The sequence below is a fragment of the Propithecus coquereli genome, unplaced genomic scaffold (assembly GCF_000956105.1).
Source record: "Propithecus coquereli isolate 6110/MARCELLA unplaced genomic scaffold, Pcoq_1.0 Scaffold351, whole genome shotgun sequence".
In the NCBI taxonomy this organism is placed as follows: domain Eukaryota; kingdom Metazoa; phylum Chordata; class Mammalia; order Primates; family Indriidae; genus Propithecus; species Propithecus coquereli.
The window spans coordinates 515,388-531,840 of NW_012149186.1; the positions used below are offsets into that span (position 1 = coordinate 515,388).

Here is a 16,453-nt window from a genome sequence, read left to right on the forward strand (position 1 = left end):
ACCGCTTGCGAGCTGTGCGTTCACACCATCCTCCCACGGTCGGGAAGTTGCAGGATGAGTATTCGCCCCATTGACCGGTGGAAACCCAGGGCCGCGAGGGGCTAACCGGCCCAGGACTCCAGATCCCAGGAACCTTCCAGGGCCTCACACAGCCTCTCCTCACCCCCCGCCCAGCAGGAAAAGTAGGAAAACTGCAGTTTGGTGTTTCGAGCCTCCTGTGTGCTGCTTCTCTGATTACCTGCACGGAACCCGTGATCACGCGCCCTTAACTTTGTCATGTGTGGAAACAGGCTGAGGGTGGGAGAAGTCACGCGGGCAGATTTCTTCCCAACCAAGAGGATCACCGACAGAGGCACAGGGCTCTGAGATTTGATCATTTGTCACCTTCTCTGAACTTGAGGACTCCTGTCTCGCGTTCATAAACGGAGCGAGGCGCCCTCCACGTCTGAGCTCACGAGCCCGGCGGCGCGAGAGGTGCGCGTCCGGCCAGAGGCACGTGCGCGGCCCGGTGGCGCGAGGGGCGGAGGTCAGTCGCTGCGCTTTGACAGCAGACCTCGGGAAGCACCTGCTCGGGCGCTGCGAGGGTGCGTCGGGGATGCTGGGCAGGCGGGAAGGCGGTCCAGGCAAAGGGAAGCGACACGCAAGTGCAGAGGTGTGGCCCAGACAGCTCGTGGGGGACCGGCACGATTTGTGTGGTTTTGGAGGGCGGTGCCACGTGGCTCACAGAGGCCTTCCACGGCGCGTCAGCATCAGACCCGCGTCGCTGATGGCTGAGGGTGCGGCGAAAGCTCTTTCCACCCTGAGAAGGGGTCACAGCCTCTTCCAAGGAGCCGCAGTAAGGGGAACCGCAGAGTGGGAAGACAGCAGAGGTGAGAGGAGGGCTAGCAGCTGCCCTGGCCCAGAGGACAGGTTTCTGTTAGTCCGCGGGGGCTCAGGGTAGCGTCTAATCTAGGGCAGGGGTATGGCCCTGGGCATAGAGCCAGACTTCCTGGGTTGGAGCCCCCCACTCTCTCACCCTCAGTGTCTGCCGACCCCTGCTGGGCACAGCCTGCTGGGCTGGCCTCGTTCATTCACCCAGCCTCCCTCCCAGCCTCCAGACCTGCCTCCCTGCTGCCCTCACGCTCCCCGCCCTTTGTATACACCTGTCTTCCCCTTGGCTCCGCCAGGGCAGGTGTGTCCTTCGCCTCCACACCCGAGCAGCTCTCGCAGTGGACACGCAGGAGACCCCATAAACTCAAAGACAAACGCCAGCTCCAGTTGAATCTGGGGGTGCACTCTGCGTGGAAGTAAAGAACAAACACTTCAGGTGTCTCCCAACCTCCCCCACCCCCTGGCCAAAAACCAGCCCCAAATGAGCCAGGAGGCAGACCCAGGAAGAGCTGATTGAAATAACTTTTAAGAATGTGATCTTTTATATTGATTTTTTTAAAAAATCATCAAAATAGTCATTATGAAAAAATCCAGTCTCTCCAGGCTTCCTCACCGCTGTGGGGCGGGGGCGAGTTGAGCACCAGGTCTTCTTTAATCCTGCAGGCCCTGCAGTGACGCCCATTAGGAGGGCCTGGCCCGTTCTCCAGACCCCTCAGACGGGGACCCAGGGAAGAACGGACGGCCAGATGGAGCCCAGGAAGAATGCTAAGTAACAAGTTCAAGAAAAATAATGCGGGGGCACTCAGGACCCGTGGAGCCGTAAATCGCCCGAGGCTCTGCAGCTCTCCCAGGACAGTGCGGGACCCTCGCAGGGGCCCCTTTTGCCCCTGGCTACAGATTGCATTAACTTCATGAAACCATCTCGTCCTCGCCCTCCAGAGTGCTGCTTCCGTGACCTCACCCCTCTCTGCTCAATCAATCTTTCAGCCTCAATACTGACCCTTTAAATCAATTCAGCTCTGAGGTCCATCTTGCTATCCCCAGCCAGGCTTAAATCCCATCGACTTTTATAAATCAGTCGTGTTGTAGTCCTCCTGCAGCCACTTCGCCTCGCTCTCGGGCTTCACTGACAGAGCTGCGGGTGGAAAACACCGCGGCCCCCTGCAGGGCACCTGCCCCACTGAGCGTCCCCAGAGCTCACGCCACAGCAGCTGCTGGAGAAGGTCCTGGAAACAACCAAACGTGTTCAGTGGGGGTCTCCAAAGTAGATCCTGGGATGAGGATTCACATGCAGTAACTCGTTAAAGAGGGGCTCTTAGGGGACACCAGTGAGAGGTCGGGGAGGAGGACAGGGAAGGGAAGGGAGCCAAGCCGGGGCACAGAGCCCAGCAAAGGGACATCTCAGCCAGAGCCCAACTCTTCACCCAACTAGAAACCAAGTTGGGGGAGCTTTCAAACTCCCACACTCCCCCCCAGTTCTCCCAGTGTGGGCACAGCAGGCTCCAGTAGCCCAAAGGCCATCACCCGAAACCTACTAGTAGGTGGACTGTGGGAAGTCAAGCACCATGAAGGGGAGAGGAGGTGTAACCACAGGAGAAGGGATCCAAGAGCTCTGACCCACTATGTAAATGTCTCTGATGCGTTCCGAGAGCCATTTCTAAGCTTCGGCAGCTGCCAGGTGCTCTTGTGGCTGCACTGCTGAGAGCGTGAGTGACCTGCACACACTCGCCCAGCCCCTGGTCAGTGCGAGACAGGCTGGAGCTGACCCAGGCTCACCTGCACAGAGGGAGCCGGCGTGCTCACTCACAGCCCCGATGTGGTCCCACAGCAGGGCCGCAAATGGGAGAGGACCAGCTTCTGTCAGAGCACCGTCGCGGGTTTGCTGAGTGCTGCTTTGTTTGATGCTAGTCTCTCCCCCAAGCCTGGGAGCTCCCGGCAGGCAGAGCTCTGTCCTTCCTCCCTGTTGTTGTAGTCCAGAGCCTAGTGTGGTGCCCGACAGATAAAAACTCATAAACTTTTATCAAATTAGTGATCCTTTAACTGCTATCTCCATAAGAGGATCCAGCTTCATTCCAAATAAGCTCTTTCATTGAAAATTTTTAATTGTAATTTACATAAGCAGCACACAAGTTCATTCCCTTTATGAAATGTACAATATCATAGCTCCACGCTCTCTTTCAGGAACGTAGCCACTGTTCTAGGTGGGTACGCTCCTTCCCACACCCCACTTTACACAAATGCCTGCGCCCACAGGAAATACAGCACGTTGTGATGCCTTTTGTTTGGGATTCGTGCTTTTCTTCCCTTCCCATATACAGTAGTCCCCCCATATCCACAGCTTCACTTTCCTCGGTTTCGGTTACCTTGTTCAACCCTAGTTGGAAAATATTAAATGGAAAATTCCAGAAATAAATAATTCATAAGTTTTAAATTGCAGGCTGTGCTGAGTAGCAGGTTGAAATCTCATGCCCTCCTTTTCATTCACCTAGGATGTTAATCGTCACTCTGTCCGGTGTCTCCACGCGGTCTATGCCTCACCCATTAGTCACTTGGTAGCCCTGTCGAGGTATCGCAGGGCCTGTGTCCGAGTAATCCTTATTCTATTTAATAATGGCCTCAAGGGGCAAGAGTACTGTGCCCAATTTACAAATTAAATTTCATCACAGCTATGTATGTATGTATAGGAAAAACATAGTGTCTGTGAGGTTCGGTGCTCTCCCTGTTTCAGGCATAACTGGGGTCTTAGAGTGTGACCGTGTGAATAAGGGGTGCCGACTGCAGTTTTGCATTTCGAATATTGTTCTGCAGCTTGCTTTCTTCCACTCCTGTAATAGAGTTCAAGTCAATGGTAAAGGAAAGCAGGAGCGGGAGATGGGAGGGGCAGGGAATACATTTTTTAAAGCGTGGTCAGGAGCAGTGGCGTTGGGAAATGGCGTTTGAGTAAAGAGCAAAGGGCCGAGGGGATGGCCCTAAGGGGTCGGGAGGGCACAGCCGGCAGAGGGCAGCAGGCAGGCACAACAGAGGCCGGTCTGGCCAAGACAGGGGAGGACAGGGGAGGGCGGCGTCCCCAGGACCCTCATGGGCCGTAGTGATGTCTCCGACTCCTACTCTGCAGGAGCCCAGGCATCCTGCGAGGTTTGCACGGGGCACAGCACGACCTACCTGCGGTGTGTGAGAGCCCGCTGGCTGCCCTGTCGAGAAGAGGCTGCGGCTGCAATTCAGGACAGAGGTGGCGGCGGCTGGGAGCAGGCCCAGCCTCAGGGTGGGTTTTCCGCTGGCAGAGATGCTTGGGCAGAGGGTGCGGTTGTGGTCACAGTGGATGGCACTGTGCTGTGAGAGGGTGTGACTGCCAGGCTGGGGCTGGCCTTTACTCTGGGCACAGTAAATACCGTAACTACTTGAGAAAGGAGTGAGATTTTCAGATGTGTGTGCAGGAAGATGCCCTGGCAGCTGCCTATCGATTCTGGAAAATCCAGGGAGGCCAGGAGCTGGGAGTGAGGAAGGAGCCCAGGCCAGGGACGGTTATATGCGAATTGATTCAGTAAAGGGGCGATGAAAAGGAAGCAGAGTGCCAACCGAGAATCTTCAGATTTGCAGACTAATTGACTCTAGAGCTTGAGAGGGAGGGATTTGTCAGAGCAACTCCAAGCTTTTCAGAATGGTTGGTCGTGGAGCCCTGGCTGAGAGTGAGAAGCAGCAGGTTTGGGAGAGACGGTGCACATGCTGAACTTGGACATTGGCCCAGAGAACCATGGGACATCCCTGCGGGGTGTCCTGCAGGTGGTTTGACACGTGAGTCTGACGTTCCTGAGCAAGATCCAGGCAGAAATAAAGACCTGGGATTCGTGCTGGAATAGAAGTGTGTGGGACAGCCCCGGGTGACAGCAGGACGTTGGGAGGACAGAGGAAGTCAAGGCCAGAGCATGCTGGGCAGGCAGTGAGAGACGGGCATACACATGCGCAGTCGAGGTGGGGGAGGAGCTTCCAGGCACACACATGCGCAGTTGTGGTGGGGAGGAGCTTCCAGAAGGATAGGGTGAGCAATAGTGTCTGAGACACCACAGGGTCTCGGAGGCTGAGAACCAGAACCAGGCTGTTGGATTTGGTCAGAGCAATATCAGGAAAAGCCAAAATCTCCTAATGCAAGGGCTTGGGAGGGACTGGGGGGTGAGGAAGGAGAGGTGCGTGTATGGGCCCTCTCAAGACCCGCTTTCAGCGACCAGAGGTGGCAGCATCCACACAGCACATGCACGCAAGCGAGCCGAGAGATGGCAAATGCCACGCTGCTTCCTCCCTCTGAAATCTGAGCCCCACCTCCCTGAGGTCAACCCGCATCTGGTCATCCTTCAGGGCCCGGCTGGGTGCTCCCTCTCCCGGTGGCTTTGCAGAGGTCTACAGCAGAAAGGTCTGCACCTGCGTTTCAGCATCTGCAGCCTTTGCCTCTCTCGCGTGGCCTGTGGCTCTTTCATCCCAGCGTGGTGTTATGATTTCTTTCCCCACTACACTGGGAACTTCTCGTGGGAATACCCTCAACGCAGGATTCTGCTCGGTCCCTGGAGGAGTGCCATAGATTGGGAATGAATGAATGAATGGTCGTGCTCGTGAGCAGAAGAGCCCTGACTTTAGGAGGGTGAAGGGCACCCCCTTGCTTGCCCTGGGCCTGCCCCCGGGGCCGCTCCAGAAACTGGAGTCCGTTCTGGAGCCTGCGAATGCCAGAGCTCTTTGACTTGAAGCTTGGTTTAAATATTTACAGAACCTAATAAATTGATTAAAGGAAGTGCTGAGGACAGCAACAGTGATTATTAATAAATCATAGCAATGATTATTTTCCTTTCAAGCACCTCAATTGGCCTTATAAGTAATATCTGTGCGATTGATCAGCTGGGGAAAAACCAGGGCTGCTTGGCAGCTTAAGTAGCATTTGCAAGAAGTGCCTCCTGGGGGAGGGGCTGGAGGGGGCCTTTGCAGGTGGGACCCTCAGGGGTGCCTGCATCTGCTGAAATGGAGACCAGCCCCAGCTTCCTGCCTAAGGAGGAGCCCAGCGCCCTCTCCCCAGTGGACGTGCTCTCTGGCCAGCTCTCTCCTTACCTGCCGCTTGCAGGACGGCTCGTGTCCAGGGCATGAGGGCACAGAATGCACCCACCTTCTTTGTCTTGCCTCGTTGAGGCCAGTCCCACAGTCAGCCACACAGTCACTGATTGTACAAGTGTGTAGGCTCCTGCCCTCTGCCAGGTCCAGCAGCCACGGTCCTGTGCCCAGGGTGCTCAGCCTTCCTGGGGCGGACACACCCGGAAAGTGAGCACCTCCACAGACAGTGCCCAGCCCCAGGACAAAAGGCTCAGTGGCACTCAAGTGAGTCCAGCTGCACTGATGAGTCACCAAGGTTTTTTGAGCCCCTAACATATGCCAGCCCCATGTGGGATGCTGTCAGGGGTGTGGAAGGAAGGGTGGGTGCATTCTTGCTCCTAGCAGCACTCATGACTCATGGAACGAGCCAGCTTCAGGCCCTGTTGTACTAGAAGATAAGAGACGGAACCAGGAATGTAGCCCTGGAATATTCCATGACTTCAGTCCCCACTGAAGACCCCAGAGGGTGCTCCACAAACATCTGTGGAAGAACAGAAGGTTCTCAGCAGCCCTTGCAGATTCCCTGAGGAGAGGAAAAGGAGAATTTGAGACTAGACCGTGGAGACATGCGCTCACCCACCAGCTCCAGAGAATCCTCACCCAGAGGGGCACCGCTGCCTGCCGAGTCCCATGTTAGCAATCTCAGCCAATCATAAAACAAAAGCACAGACACTGGCAACTTCGTTTTACTAGAGATTCTTAACCCATTAAAGGAATTTTAGAGATGAGCAAATTGAGACGCATAGAAGAAAACTCAGTACCTGAAGGGACGCACCTGTCCCCTCACCCCCCCTCAATCCTATGCCAGATTCCACCAGAAAACTGGAGTCCTGGTAGGTAACCCTTGTCTCATCACGGGCACCATCTCCGCATCCCCAGGGCCTGCCACAGCCCGGACTGGAAAGGGTCAGCAAGTGCCTGCTGAGTCCAGCCTTGCTCCAGCCTCCAGATGGCTTGAGACAGGGGGAGGGAACGGAGGGGGAGGGGGAGGGGCAGCAGAAAGGCCCCTTGATGCCGCTGGGTCCCATCGGGCACAATTACCACCTGCCTTGCCTGGCAGGGCATTTCTTGCTAGTCTGTGTCCTCCACACAGGGCTGCTGAGTTGGCAGAGGGGCTGCACAGACCCGGGACGAGGTGCTTCGGGCGCCTGGAAATGGAAGGGCAGGCTTTCTGGGGCTGCAGGAAGACTTGTAGGGAAGGACGGAGGCTGCTGTGGACAGGGGAAGGGGGCCGGAGTGACTGTGGACCTCCGGGACTCCAGCGACTCCTCCCGCCAGGGGGCCATCAGTCAAATGGGCAAAGGGAGCAAGCAGACCTTTCACAGTCAGCGGAAGCCTATGCAAAGGTGTTCCACCTGATTCATAATCCAAATCCAAAAGGGATGAGCTAAGACAATAGCTACTTGCCATTTTATACCTACTCAATCGTGCAGGCAGGAATATGCAAATTATAATATTTGTGTTGGTGGCTATGGAGAAAGACACACCAGTGTAATTGTGTAGTGTGACACAGCCACACACCGTCTTTAGAAGGCGAGGTGTAATGACACCTAGAGAGACAGGGGCCATAGATTGTCCAACCCCTCTGCCCCCCAAGCGCACTGCTGGGAGCCCGGCTTCAGGAAACAAATTCTGCATGGAGGCGCCTACTGCACCATGTCCATCATCCCAACCATCATTGCCACGGTAGCCAGTGACTGGACACCTCGTGTGTGCGGAGCACGCTGCCAGACGTGGCTGTCTCCCTTCCTCTAGCTGACCCTGCAGAGTGAGGTATGGCTGTCCTGTATGGGCCCAGTTTGCTGATCGGCAGACTGAGGCCCAAAGAGTTCACAGAGCTGGCAATATCCCAACCCAAGCCTTAGTCCAAAGCCTATATTTCTTCAACTGGGCCCCATTGCCTCTTCAACTAACTCACTAGCATTGGAAAGAATGTGAATGCCCAGCAATGTGGGACTGTCTAGGTAATGGGTGGTATATCAGTCGCGGGGATAAACAGCCACAGAAATAAAGGAGAGACGCACACTCTAAACGTGGGCACAGGGACCAGGCCCAGCAGAGAGATGGGAACAAAAGTGCAGATCAGTCTAAACACAAGATCGAGTGAAGCTCAACCCCAGTTCAGGGTGTGCCAGGCTGCCCGGAAGGAGCTGGCTGTGCAACCCACATGACTCCCTGGTTTGCTTCCCTTTAGTCTCTGAAACAAACCCACCTCCCTCAGGGATCGCCAACCCCGCTTCAGTGTGCCGGGGCGAGCCCGGAAACAGCCCACTTCCTCTCTAGGCCAAACACGGCCGAGGCGAGGCTGGCACATTCCATACCAACCTCACTAACAGCAGAGGGCTGGCAGCGGGGAATCACGGCTGAGCGGGTGAGGACCTCATGGCCCCACCTGTGTGGCTGGTGGTACCCACAGAGCCGTCATGGCTACCTGGGTGCCAGAGAGAAGAGATGATGCAACCAGTGAGCCTTGCTGCTGTCCATGAGTAGACCCTTCCAGAGCAGGGGCCCATGTCAGAAGGGTAGATTCAGGATTACACTCGGGGCCGCATGACACTCGAGGCAGAGCTGGGAACCACCAGGCTATAAGGTGTCCCCAGATGCCATCTGAGTGTCATGTTACACTTAATGTCATGTCAAGATATAAACATGCCTAAAAATAAGGGCATCCTTAAGTACCCTATGATGTTTGGCCGCCATGCCTTACATCCATTCCCTGCCCGAACGCTGACGAGGGACACACGTGCAGAGCTGGTAAGACGCCACTCCCTCCCAATCCCACCTCTCAGTCTAGAGGGCAGAAAGGCGACCACACAGATAATTACCAGCCTTGGGCCCTGTGTCCTGGGCGGTGGGGGAATGACCGTCCAGAGAGATTCAGAAGGAAGGTCGCATGGAGGAGGTGTCACTTGAGCTGGATCTTGAAGGATGAGTAGGAGCTCTCCATGCAGCCATGGCTGAGGGTTGGCTGGGTGAGGAATGGAAGAAAGGTCCAAGCTAGTGGGACAGTGTGGGCGGAGGGGAGGACAGACTTAGGAACTGCAGTCACTGGTGTAGCAGGAGGTGCTTACACACACACACATGCAGAATCACAGGTACAGTGCAAGAACCATGGGTCACAGGGACCGTGCATTCCAATCAGAAGTTAGGATCTGTGGTCTAAGAATTACAAATATGATTACGTTTAAACTCAGAATTGTTCCTCCAGAGTCCCAGATGACCCCTCCTAGTGACCACTGTAGCAATGTCCTCATTACTGGCCACCAGGAGGAGAGGAGCCTCCCCAGGGACAAAGGAGAGAGAAGGGTGGGAAGCACAGAGGGGAGGGGTGGGGCGGAGGGACGAGAACTCAGTCATCTCTGTGGAGGGCTGTGCCAGCCCTGGCAGGGTGTCGCTCGGCAATGTCAGCTGGAGGGAGAAAGGGCCCAGCAGGGCTCAGGACACTCAGAGGTAGGACTGCTGGCCCCATGTCCCCCAGGGAGCCACCAACAAGTCACCGTAAACAGCTGAAGTAGAGGCTGTCCAGGCACACACTGCGGGATGGTCCCAGGGCAGCAACAAGGAGGCGTTGGGGGGTCTGACTCCCCCAGAGGACAAGGGCCAAGCAGAAACCAGGGAGGGGGTCTGGATGGGACCAGCTTCCTCTGGACCTGAGGAACAGAACCTGTCAGAATGTGAGAGCTAGGAGGACCCGGATTTTCATCTGTTTCTTATTTCACTGCTTTTTGCCCTGGAAAACGGCAACAGTTCCTGGCATAGAGTAGGTAGTCAATATTAACAGTGACTGAATCAGTAAACAAACAGATCGCTGAACAGCTGGATGGGTGGATGGCTCCATGGATGGAAAAACCTGGAGAAATGGAGATCCCAGGAGCCAGAGACAGAGCAGAAACCCCTCAGGCAGGCAGGCTGTGTCCCCCCACCTTGGGTGGGTCACCTCACCGCTGCTGCTGAGGGGCTCCAGCCCACGCCCCCTCAAGCCCAGGGGGACATAGGCCCAGTGCGCTTACACTCCTGCGTCAGCCGCAGGGCAGCTGGCGCCCCAGGGCAGGGCAAGGACTGACAGCAGGCGTGCCCGTCTCCACGCTCACGGTGTGTGTCTTGGCTTGCAGCCCGCTCCAAAAGCCTGGTGATGGGGGAGCAGAGCCGGAGCCCCGGGCGGCCGCCGTGTCCCCACGGCGCCGGCCCCGTGCTGAAGGCCGGCTGGCTGAGGAAGCAGAGGAGCATCATGAAAAACTGGCAGCAGCGCTGGTTCGTGCTGCGCGGGGAGCACCTTTTCTACTACAAGGACAAAGAGGAGACCAAGCCGCAGGTGAGAGTCGCGCGTGCTGTGTCCCACGGGCCCCACGGGAAGGTGGACTGTGCCCACGTCCCCAGTGTCACAGCTCGTTTACTGAAACACGCCCGCAACTCCCGGACTGGAAACCTTCCTTGCGATGCCAGTAGAGAGCGTTCCCGCGCAGCTTAGGGAAACGACTCTTGACCCGGGGTCTTTGCAGCTCCTTGGGGCTTCCCAGAAGGACACACGTGCACACATTTCGTCACTTTCATCGTGCAGGAAAATGGGTCCCCCGGCAAATCCAGCCTCAGACCGCGAAGCCCGTGTCTGCTGCCTCCAGCAGGGCTCGCACCGGCTTCCGCTTCCCACCGGCCCTGGGAGACCCACCTCGGGCGCCTCAGAGGCCTGCCTTCCACGCGCACCGCCCTGAGCGCACACGCTCCGAGCAACCGGTCGCTCATCCCCACGGCATGGGCCGGTCGCGCTGCGCCAGGCAAACGCTGTGCTGACGTGCCCTGCGTGTGGCCACCCAGACAGCCGCCCGGCAGCACCTGGGCAAGCCAGTCCCCGGAATGGGTTTCAGGGAGAGAAGGGCTATCTCTTGGGGGAAAATGGGGAAAGGACCTTAGAGGACTTGTTCCAAAGGCAGCTCTTGGTCCAGGCGCTGGATCAGACGGGAGTCAGCAGCCGGGAGGGCGGGGCCTCGTGCGCATCGCAGGTGTCCGGCAGGGTAGGCGCAGAGAGGGTACGCGGAAATGGGTAAGGTGTGAGGAGGGGCTTGGGCGCGACAGAATGTCCCTTTCTCTCTTCTTTCCATCCTTCTGAGCACGTCGAGGACGAAGCGTCAACCCTGGGAGCGTGTCTCTAATGCATCTCCCACACTTGTGATCCTTCTTTTAGAACAATTATGGGGACAGGGTGGAGAGGGGAGCTGGCCTCATCTCAGAGCCTTCAGTGCACAGGAACTGTCTGCGCGTTAACACCTTCCTGCCCCCACGCTGTTCATGCCAAAGCTCACCTCGGCGCGTGGGAAAGCAACCCGCCCCCAACCAACAAAAGGAACCCCGCAAAAAAAGCCCCAACCTTAACTTTTCCTTCCGAAAAAAGCCCCGCCGCAGTAAAAACAAGGGGTCCCCAAGGACGTCGGCGTACCTAAGACCACTGAACCGTATACTTAAAAAGGGTTACAGCAGTAAACTTTGTCTTATACACATTTTACCACAATAAAAATAAATAAAAAGTGAAACTGCTTAAGAAAAACTTTTACACAAATAAAGCACAGACGAAAGGTGGGCACGACCAAAATCATGAAGGTGGGGCTAAGCTAAAGTTTAAAAAACGCTGCTGCTGCCTGGCCTCCGTGGTTTTGTAAGGAGGGGGAGAGGTCAAGTTAAACAGATAGGAACTCTGAGTCAGAGAGGTCTGAAGTCAACCGAGCCCGCTGGCTGTGTGGCTTGGGGCAGTTACTTGATAACGTCACTGTAGGTTTTGTCATTCGTCGAATGGAGACAATATTACTTCCGTCACAGGGAGGCACTAGGGGTTAAATCGTCCAGCATATACATAACCGCGTGCAAAGCCTGGCACACTGGGCACTTAAATCCGAGCCTGCAGCTCCCCCAGCCCTGCCCTGCACCGGCCCTGCCCCCCAGCCCGCCCCAGGCCAGGCGCCATGCCCCTGGGTGCCCACCTCCACTTGCCTCTGGCCTCTGTGTTTTGTGTTGCAGACCAGCCTCCGCCCATCAACAGTGTTCTGGCTTTCCTGGCTGACCTGTTGGTGACCTGTCATTCTGATGACAGTGACCAAAGTTGCTGGGGTCCCCAGCCTGTTCAAGCCCTGCCTGGGGCCCTGCTACCACCCTCCTCCTGGCCCAGGCCACAGTGCTGCCTGCTGGGGGCACTGTATCCTGGTGCCGGGTGAGACCAGGTGCAGTGACACACAGGACACCCAGGCCACACATGGACAGGGCCTCCTCTGCTGCAGGCGTCCCCACATACTCCTCATGGTGAGCCCCGAGCCCCATCAGCTGTCTCCATGAGGAACCTCCATCCCCAGAATTCCTGAACCAGACACTCCTCTCCCTCACCTGCAGCGTTTCCCAGACCCCAGTGGTTCCTGGCAGAAGCTACTAATAAAACGGAGGCATTGGTATCCCCAGCCACTGGACTGGACACAGAGCAGCCCTCAGGCCCGACCTAAACCGGAACAGGGCACTCACTGCCGGAGAGTAGGGCAGCTCTCAGAAAGGAGCCAGCATCTCCCAGCAGATGCCAGCCTCCGCCCCGGGCTCTTGTGGCACTCACTCCCAAAGCCTCTTGGACATTATAACTTCCCCTAATTTCCTCTTCCCAGCAAAGCCTGACTGCTATGGCAGCCCCCTGGCTCAGGTTCCCAATCTCAAGGGGACTGTTGGTCAATTTTGATTCATTCAGCTTATACAGTATGATCTCAAACTTGCAGGGCTGCTGGCAAAAAAGCCCCACAAATTTCTATTTAATTGCATGAACTACATGTAATGGGCTAATTCTCAATATCTGGTTCCTGGAAAAATATGCCCTGCTCACTGTCCACAGTGACAGAGTGCCGAGGCAGTCAGCACCCTCCTGCTGGATGCCCGCACCAGAGCAGTCGTCGGGGAGAGAGACGTCCAGCCACCCTGACGCTGCCCAGGGCCCACGGCACAGGATGAGGGGCGCGCTCAGCCCACATTCCTGCTTCTCTCTCCAAAGCCCTTGTCTCTTCCCCTCTCCCCTTCCCACTGGCAGCGGTGGGCAGCAGACAGAGAGCACAGAGGTGAGGAAAACCCAGGGCGGAGAAAGAGGAAGTGGCTGACACAGCACAGGCAGGGAGAGCAAGCAAAGGCGCCGTACAACACAGCCTGAGCACGCCCTTGTTCCCCCAGAGTCTCCCAGGACACGTCCCCGAGGGTTTCCAGCAGGTAGAATAATATAGGGTCACTAATAAAGGGTTCTAGGCTTTTTGAACCTTAGTGATTTCAAACCTTGAAATGTTGAGCCATGAACACTCCTGCCATGTTCTTTGCTAATCAGGCTGGTCCATGTCCATGGTTTGCAAACTCTCTGTAAGTACAGTTGTCTCAGTCCTTTGTTTGTGGGCTTGTTGGTTTTGAACAGAAATGCAACAGAATAGAAAGAAAGCATAACTTCCAAAACATGACAGGAAAAAATGTAACAAATTACTTGTGATCCATCAACAAACAGGGAGAAAATGGGGGGAAGGAACAAACAAGAGAGAAAGGTAAGAAATAATATGGCCAAAGAGGGTATGAACATTTCAGCTGTCACAACAAACATGCACAGGTGAGATTCATCTGTCTCTGGAAAGACACAGTGGGAGAATGGGTCTAAAAAGAGAGCAGAAAAAACAGACTGAAAAACAAAAGAACGAACAAAAAAGATAAGACAGTAAATGCGAGGAAAAGGAAAGAAAATCCAACAACATTAAATAAAATAGAATTTAAGGTGATAAGAACAGAAGGGAACAAAGAGACACGTTTAAGATAACATTATAGATAACCTCTTGAGAAAACATAGCAGCCACGAACTTTTATGCTCCTAATGACATAGCTTGGAAGAATACATAAACAAGGAAACAAAGAATACTCACTGTTTTCTTTTTTAAAAAAAAAAATTTGTTCAAAATATGAAATCATAGAGACACAATCACTGATAATAATGCAAAAGAAAAAACAACAGAAACGAATAACAGAATGGCACAGAGAGAGGGTGTGGTGCCCGACAGAGTGGGATCCACGACGGGAATCAGACACACACACAGTTTGTAAGACGTTCCCGGTAAATGGGAAAAACGAAACTCAAATCCACACTTCCAGTTAAGGACGTCAGACTTAAAAACCACATTTGGCTCCTCCATGTCCCAAAACGCCAGGAAACAGCACTAAAGGGAGGTGTTTGAAAGTGTAAGCACACCTGGATGGGGGGAGCAGGGCAGGCGGCACTCTGGACACTGTGGGGCAGGCGGCAAAGACGGAGCCGGTCGTTTAGCCGACCCAGGAGAGCCAGAGGCCGAGCCTGGACCAGGGAGAGCGCAGAGCTGTCTGGTTTGCGAGGCAGAACTCTCGAAGCCGCAGGACTTGGCAGGAGCTGACCTCTGGAAATGCAGACAAAAGAGGACCCCAAAAACAGGAGCACCGGGTGAAAGTCAGTTTAAAAAGCAGTTAGATCTCAGATCTTCCGAACAACCTCATGCCCAGAGGTGACGGCCACCCCCTACTCGGGTGTGAGACTGGAGGTCTGTTCCCTGGGAAGGGTGAGAAGCAGGCACTTCAGACTGGGAAACGGGCCCCATTCTTGCTGGGAGTCCCACGCTGAGAACAGGAGGGCGAGGTGAAAGTCTGTCTGCAGAACAGTTGCTTAACCCTTAGCCTTCATCCACATCAGGGCTCGGCAGTCAGGAGCAGCCCCCAGGAAGGAAACTGAAGAATTTTCTAGGGCTCCCCAGTGAAATGGCCCAGGCGAACCCTCCTCCGTACGCCCACCAAGGAAACAGCTCCCGTCCCCTGCTCACACGCCGCGCAGTGGCTCCTTCGGGAACCGGTCCCAAGTAGGAGGAAAGGGCCTGGGTCGCCAGACATTTAAGGAAAGAATCTCATACGAAGGACAGAGACAAAAACAGGAATAACACAAAAAGCAAGTGGGAGGAAGCAGAAGCTATGCGGGGGAAGAACACTTCTATACAAAACTACTCTAACATCCTCGAAGAGAGACTGAATGTGGAATAGTCAGAGGACAAGCCAGCTCCCAGGAGTCACAAATAAGATACCAGGAATGAAAAGCTTTAAAAGAAGGATTGGATGAAAAACCTGAAGCTCCCAGGAAGAAGAGAAAAATAACAGAGAAGGAAATAGGGAGAGAACCCAATGTCTGAATGGAAGAAACTGAGAAGAGAGGACTCAAGGGAAAGGAGTCTTTAGAGAAATGTCTCACAGAACTTCCGGGAGGGGAGTATAAACCGAGCACTGACTGATAAAACCAGAATCGCTGTGGAGCTTCAGGAAGGAGTGTGGGTGGGCCAGGCAGGGGGGGGAGCGGGTAAAAGCGGAGTCTCAGCTTCCTTGCTGGGAGTTCCACAGATAATGCCCAAAATGCAAAATCAAGAAGTAGTAATGACAGCACGTTATTTAGGAATAAATATCAAAAAAGAAAAAAAAAGAAAAAGAAAGGAAAAAACCTCATCTAAGAGAGCAGAGAGTGGGTCACAGATTGAGCCGGTGGTAGCAGAAGAAGAAATGGCTGTCTCGTAACAAGTTGTGTAGAACTATTCGATTCTTTAAGCCGTGTGCAGGTATAACTTCATTTTTAAAATAAGTGAAGTAATTTATTTTTGAGATTTTGAGAACACAAATAAGACAGATCCGAGCCATGGGTGGGTGTGGGGGGCTGGAGAGCAGAGTGGTGGTAAAGTCAACTCGAGCCTTTTGTGTGTCCTGTTAATTTCTCAGCGTGAGTCTATATTCACTCAAGTCTGTATTTTAAAATATTTTTAAAATTTAAACAAGAAAGGAAAAATTAAAACCAAAAAGGAATGCAACAGAGCCACAGCCCTAGAGGGTTCTTCAGATAACCAGAAAGGGGTGGGGAGGGGCCGGGCGAGGACTCTCACTTCTAGACGGGTGGCTGAGTCCCCCTTGGCCCCTGCAGGGGTGCTCGGAAGACACGTTTGAAAGGGACCCAGGGACAGGGTGGCAGATCCGTGGCGGTGTGAGTCCGGCAGCCCACACCCCAGGAGGAGCCTGGAGTCTTGAAGTACAGGGCATGAGGCTCAGCCTGCATCGTCAGGGCAGAACACAAACTGCACCCGTGGGACCAGAAGCCAGATGTGGAGGGGCTTGGGTGCCATACCCGGGAGCTGGATCCACACTCCGCTGGCAGTGTTGGGGTCAGTGAAGTTTGGGGAGGTGACACGTGGCCGTCAGAGCTCCAGGAGGGAGGTCATCCTGCACCAGCACAGGCAGGGGCCAGAGGATGCCAGGCCGGGGGCAGGAGAGACCATTTAAATGGAACCATTGTCCTAATATCAGGCGAGGCCACAGAAGACCCCGCTGTGCTAGAACAAGGGGCTGGGGCCTTGGAGGAAGCAGGGGAGGGAGTGTGGGAGGTGATGTTTGAAATCTAGCCCCCTCCTCACCCATCCAC

General features: G+C 54.8%; 1 protein-coding gene across 3 annotated transcripts in view; it reads left to right on the plus strand.

The window, feature by feature from the left end:
- The window catches only part of ARHGAP22 (Rho GTPase activating protein 22), a 166,002-nt gene that overhangs the window by 39,681 nt on the left and 109,868 nt on the right, over positions 1 to 16,453 (plus strand). For all 3 annotated transcript variants that reach the window (XM_012651263.1, XM_012651262.1, XM_012651265.1), the window contains exon 2: positions 10,110 to 10,309. In XM_012651263.1, coding sequence (XP_012506717.1) covers positions 10,110 to 10,309 — 200 coding nt within the window. The remainder of the gene's footprint in view (positions 1 to 10,109; positions 10,310 to 16,453) is intronic.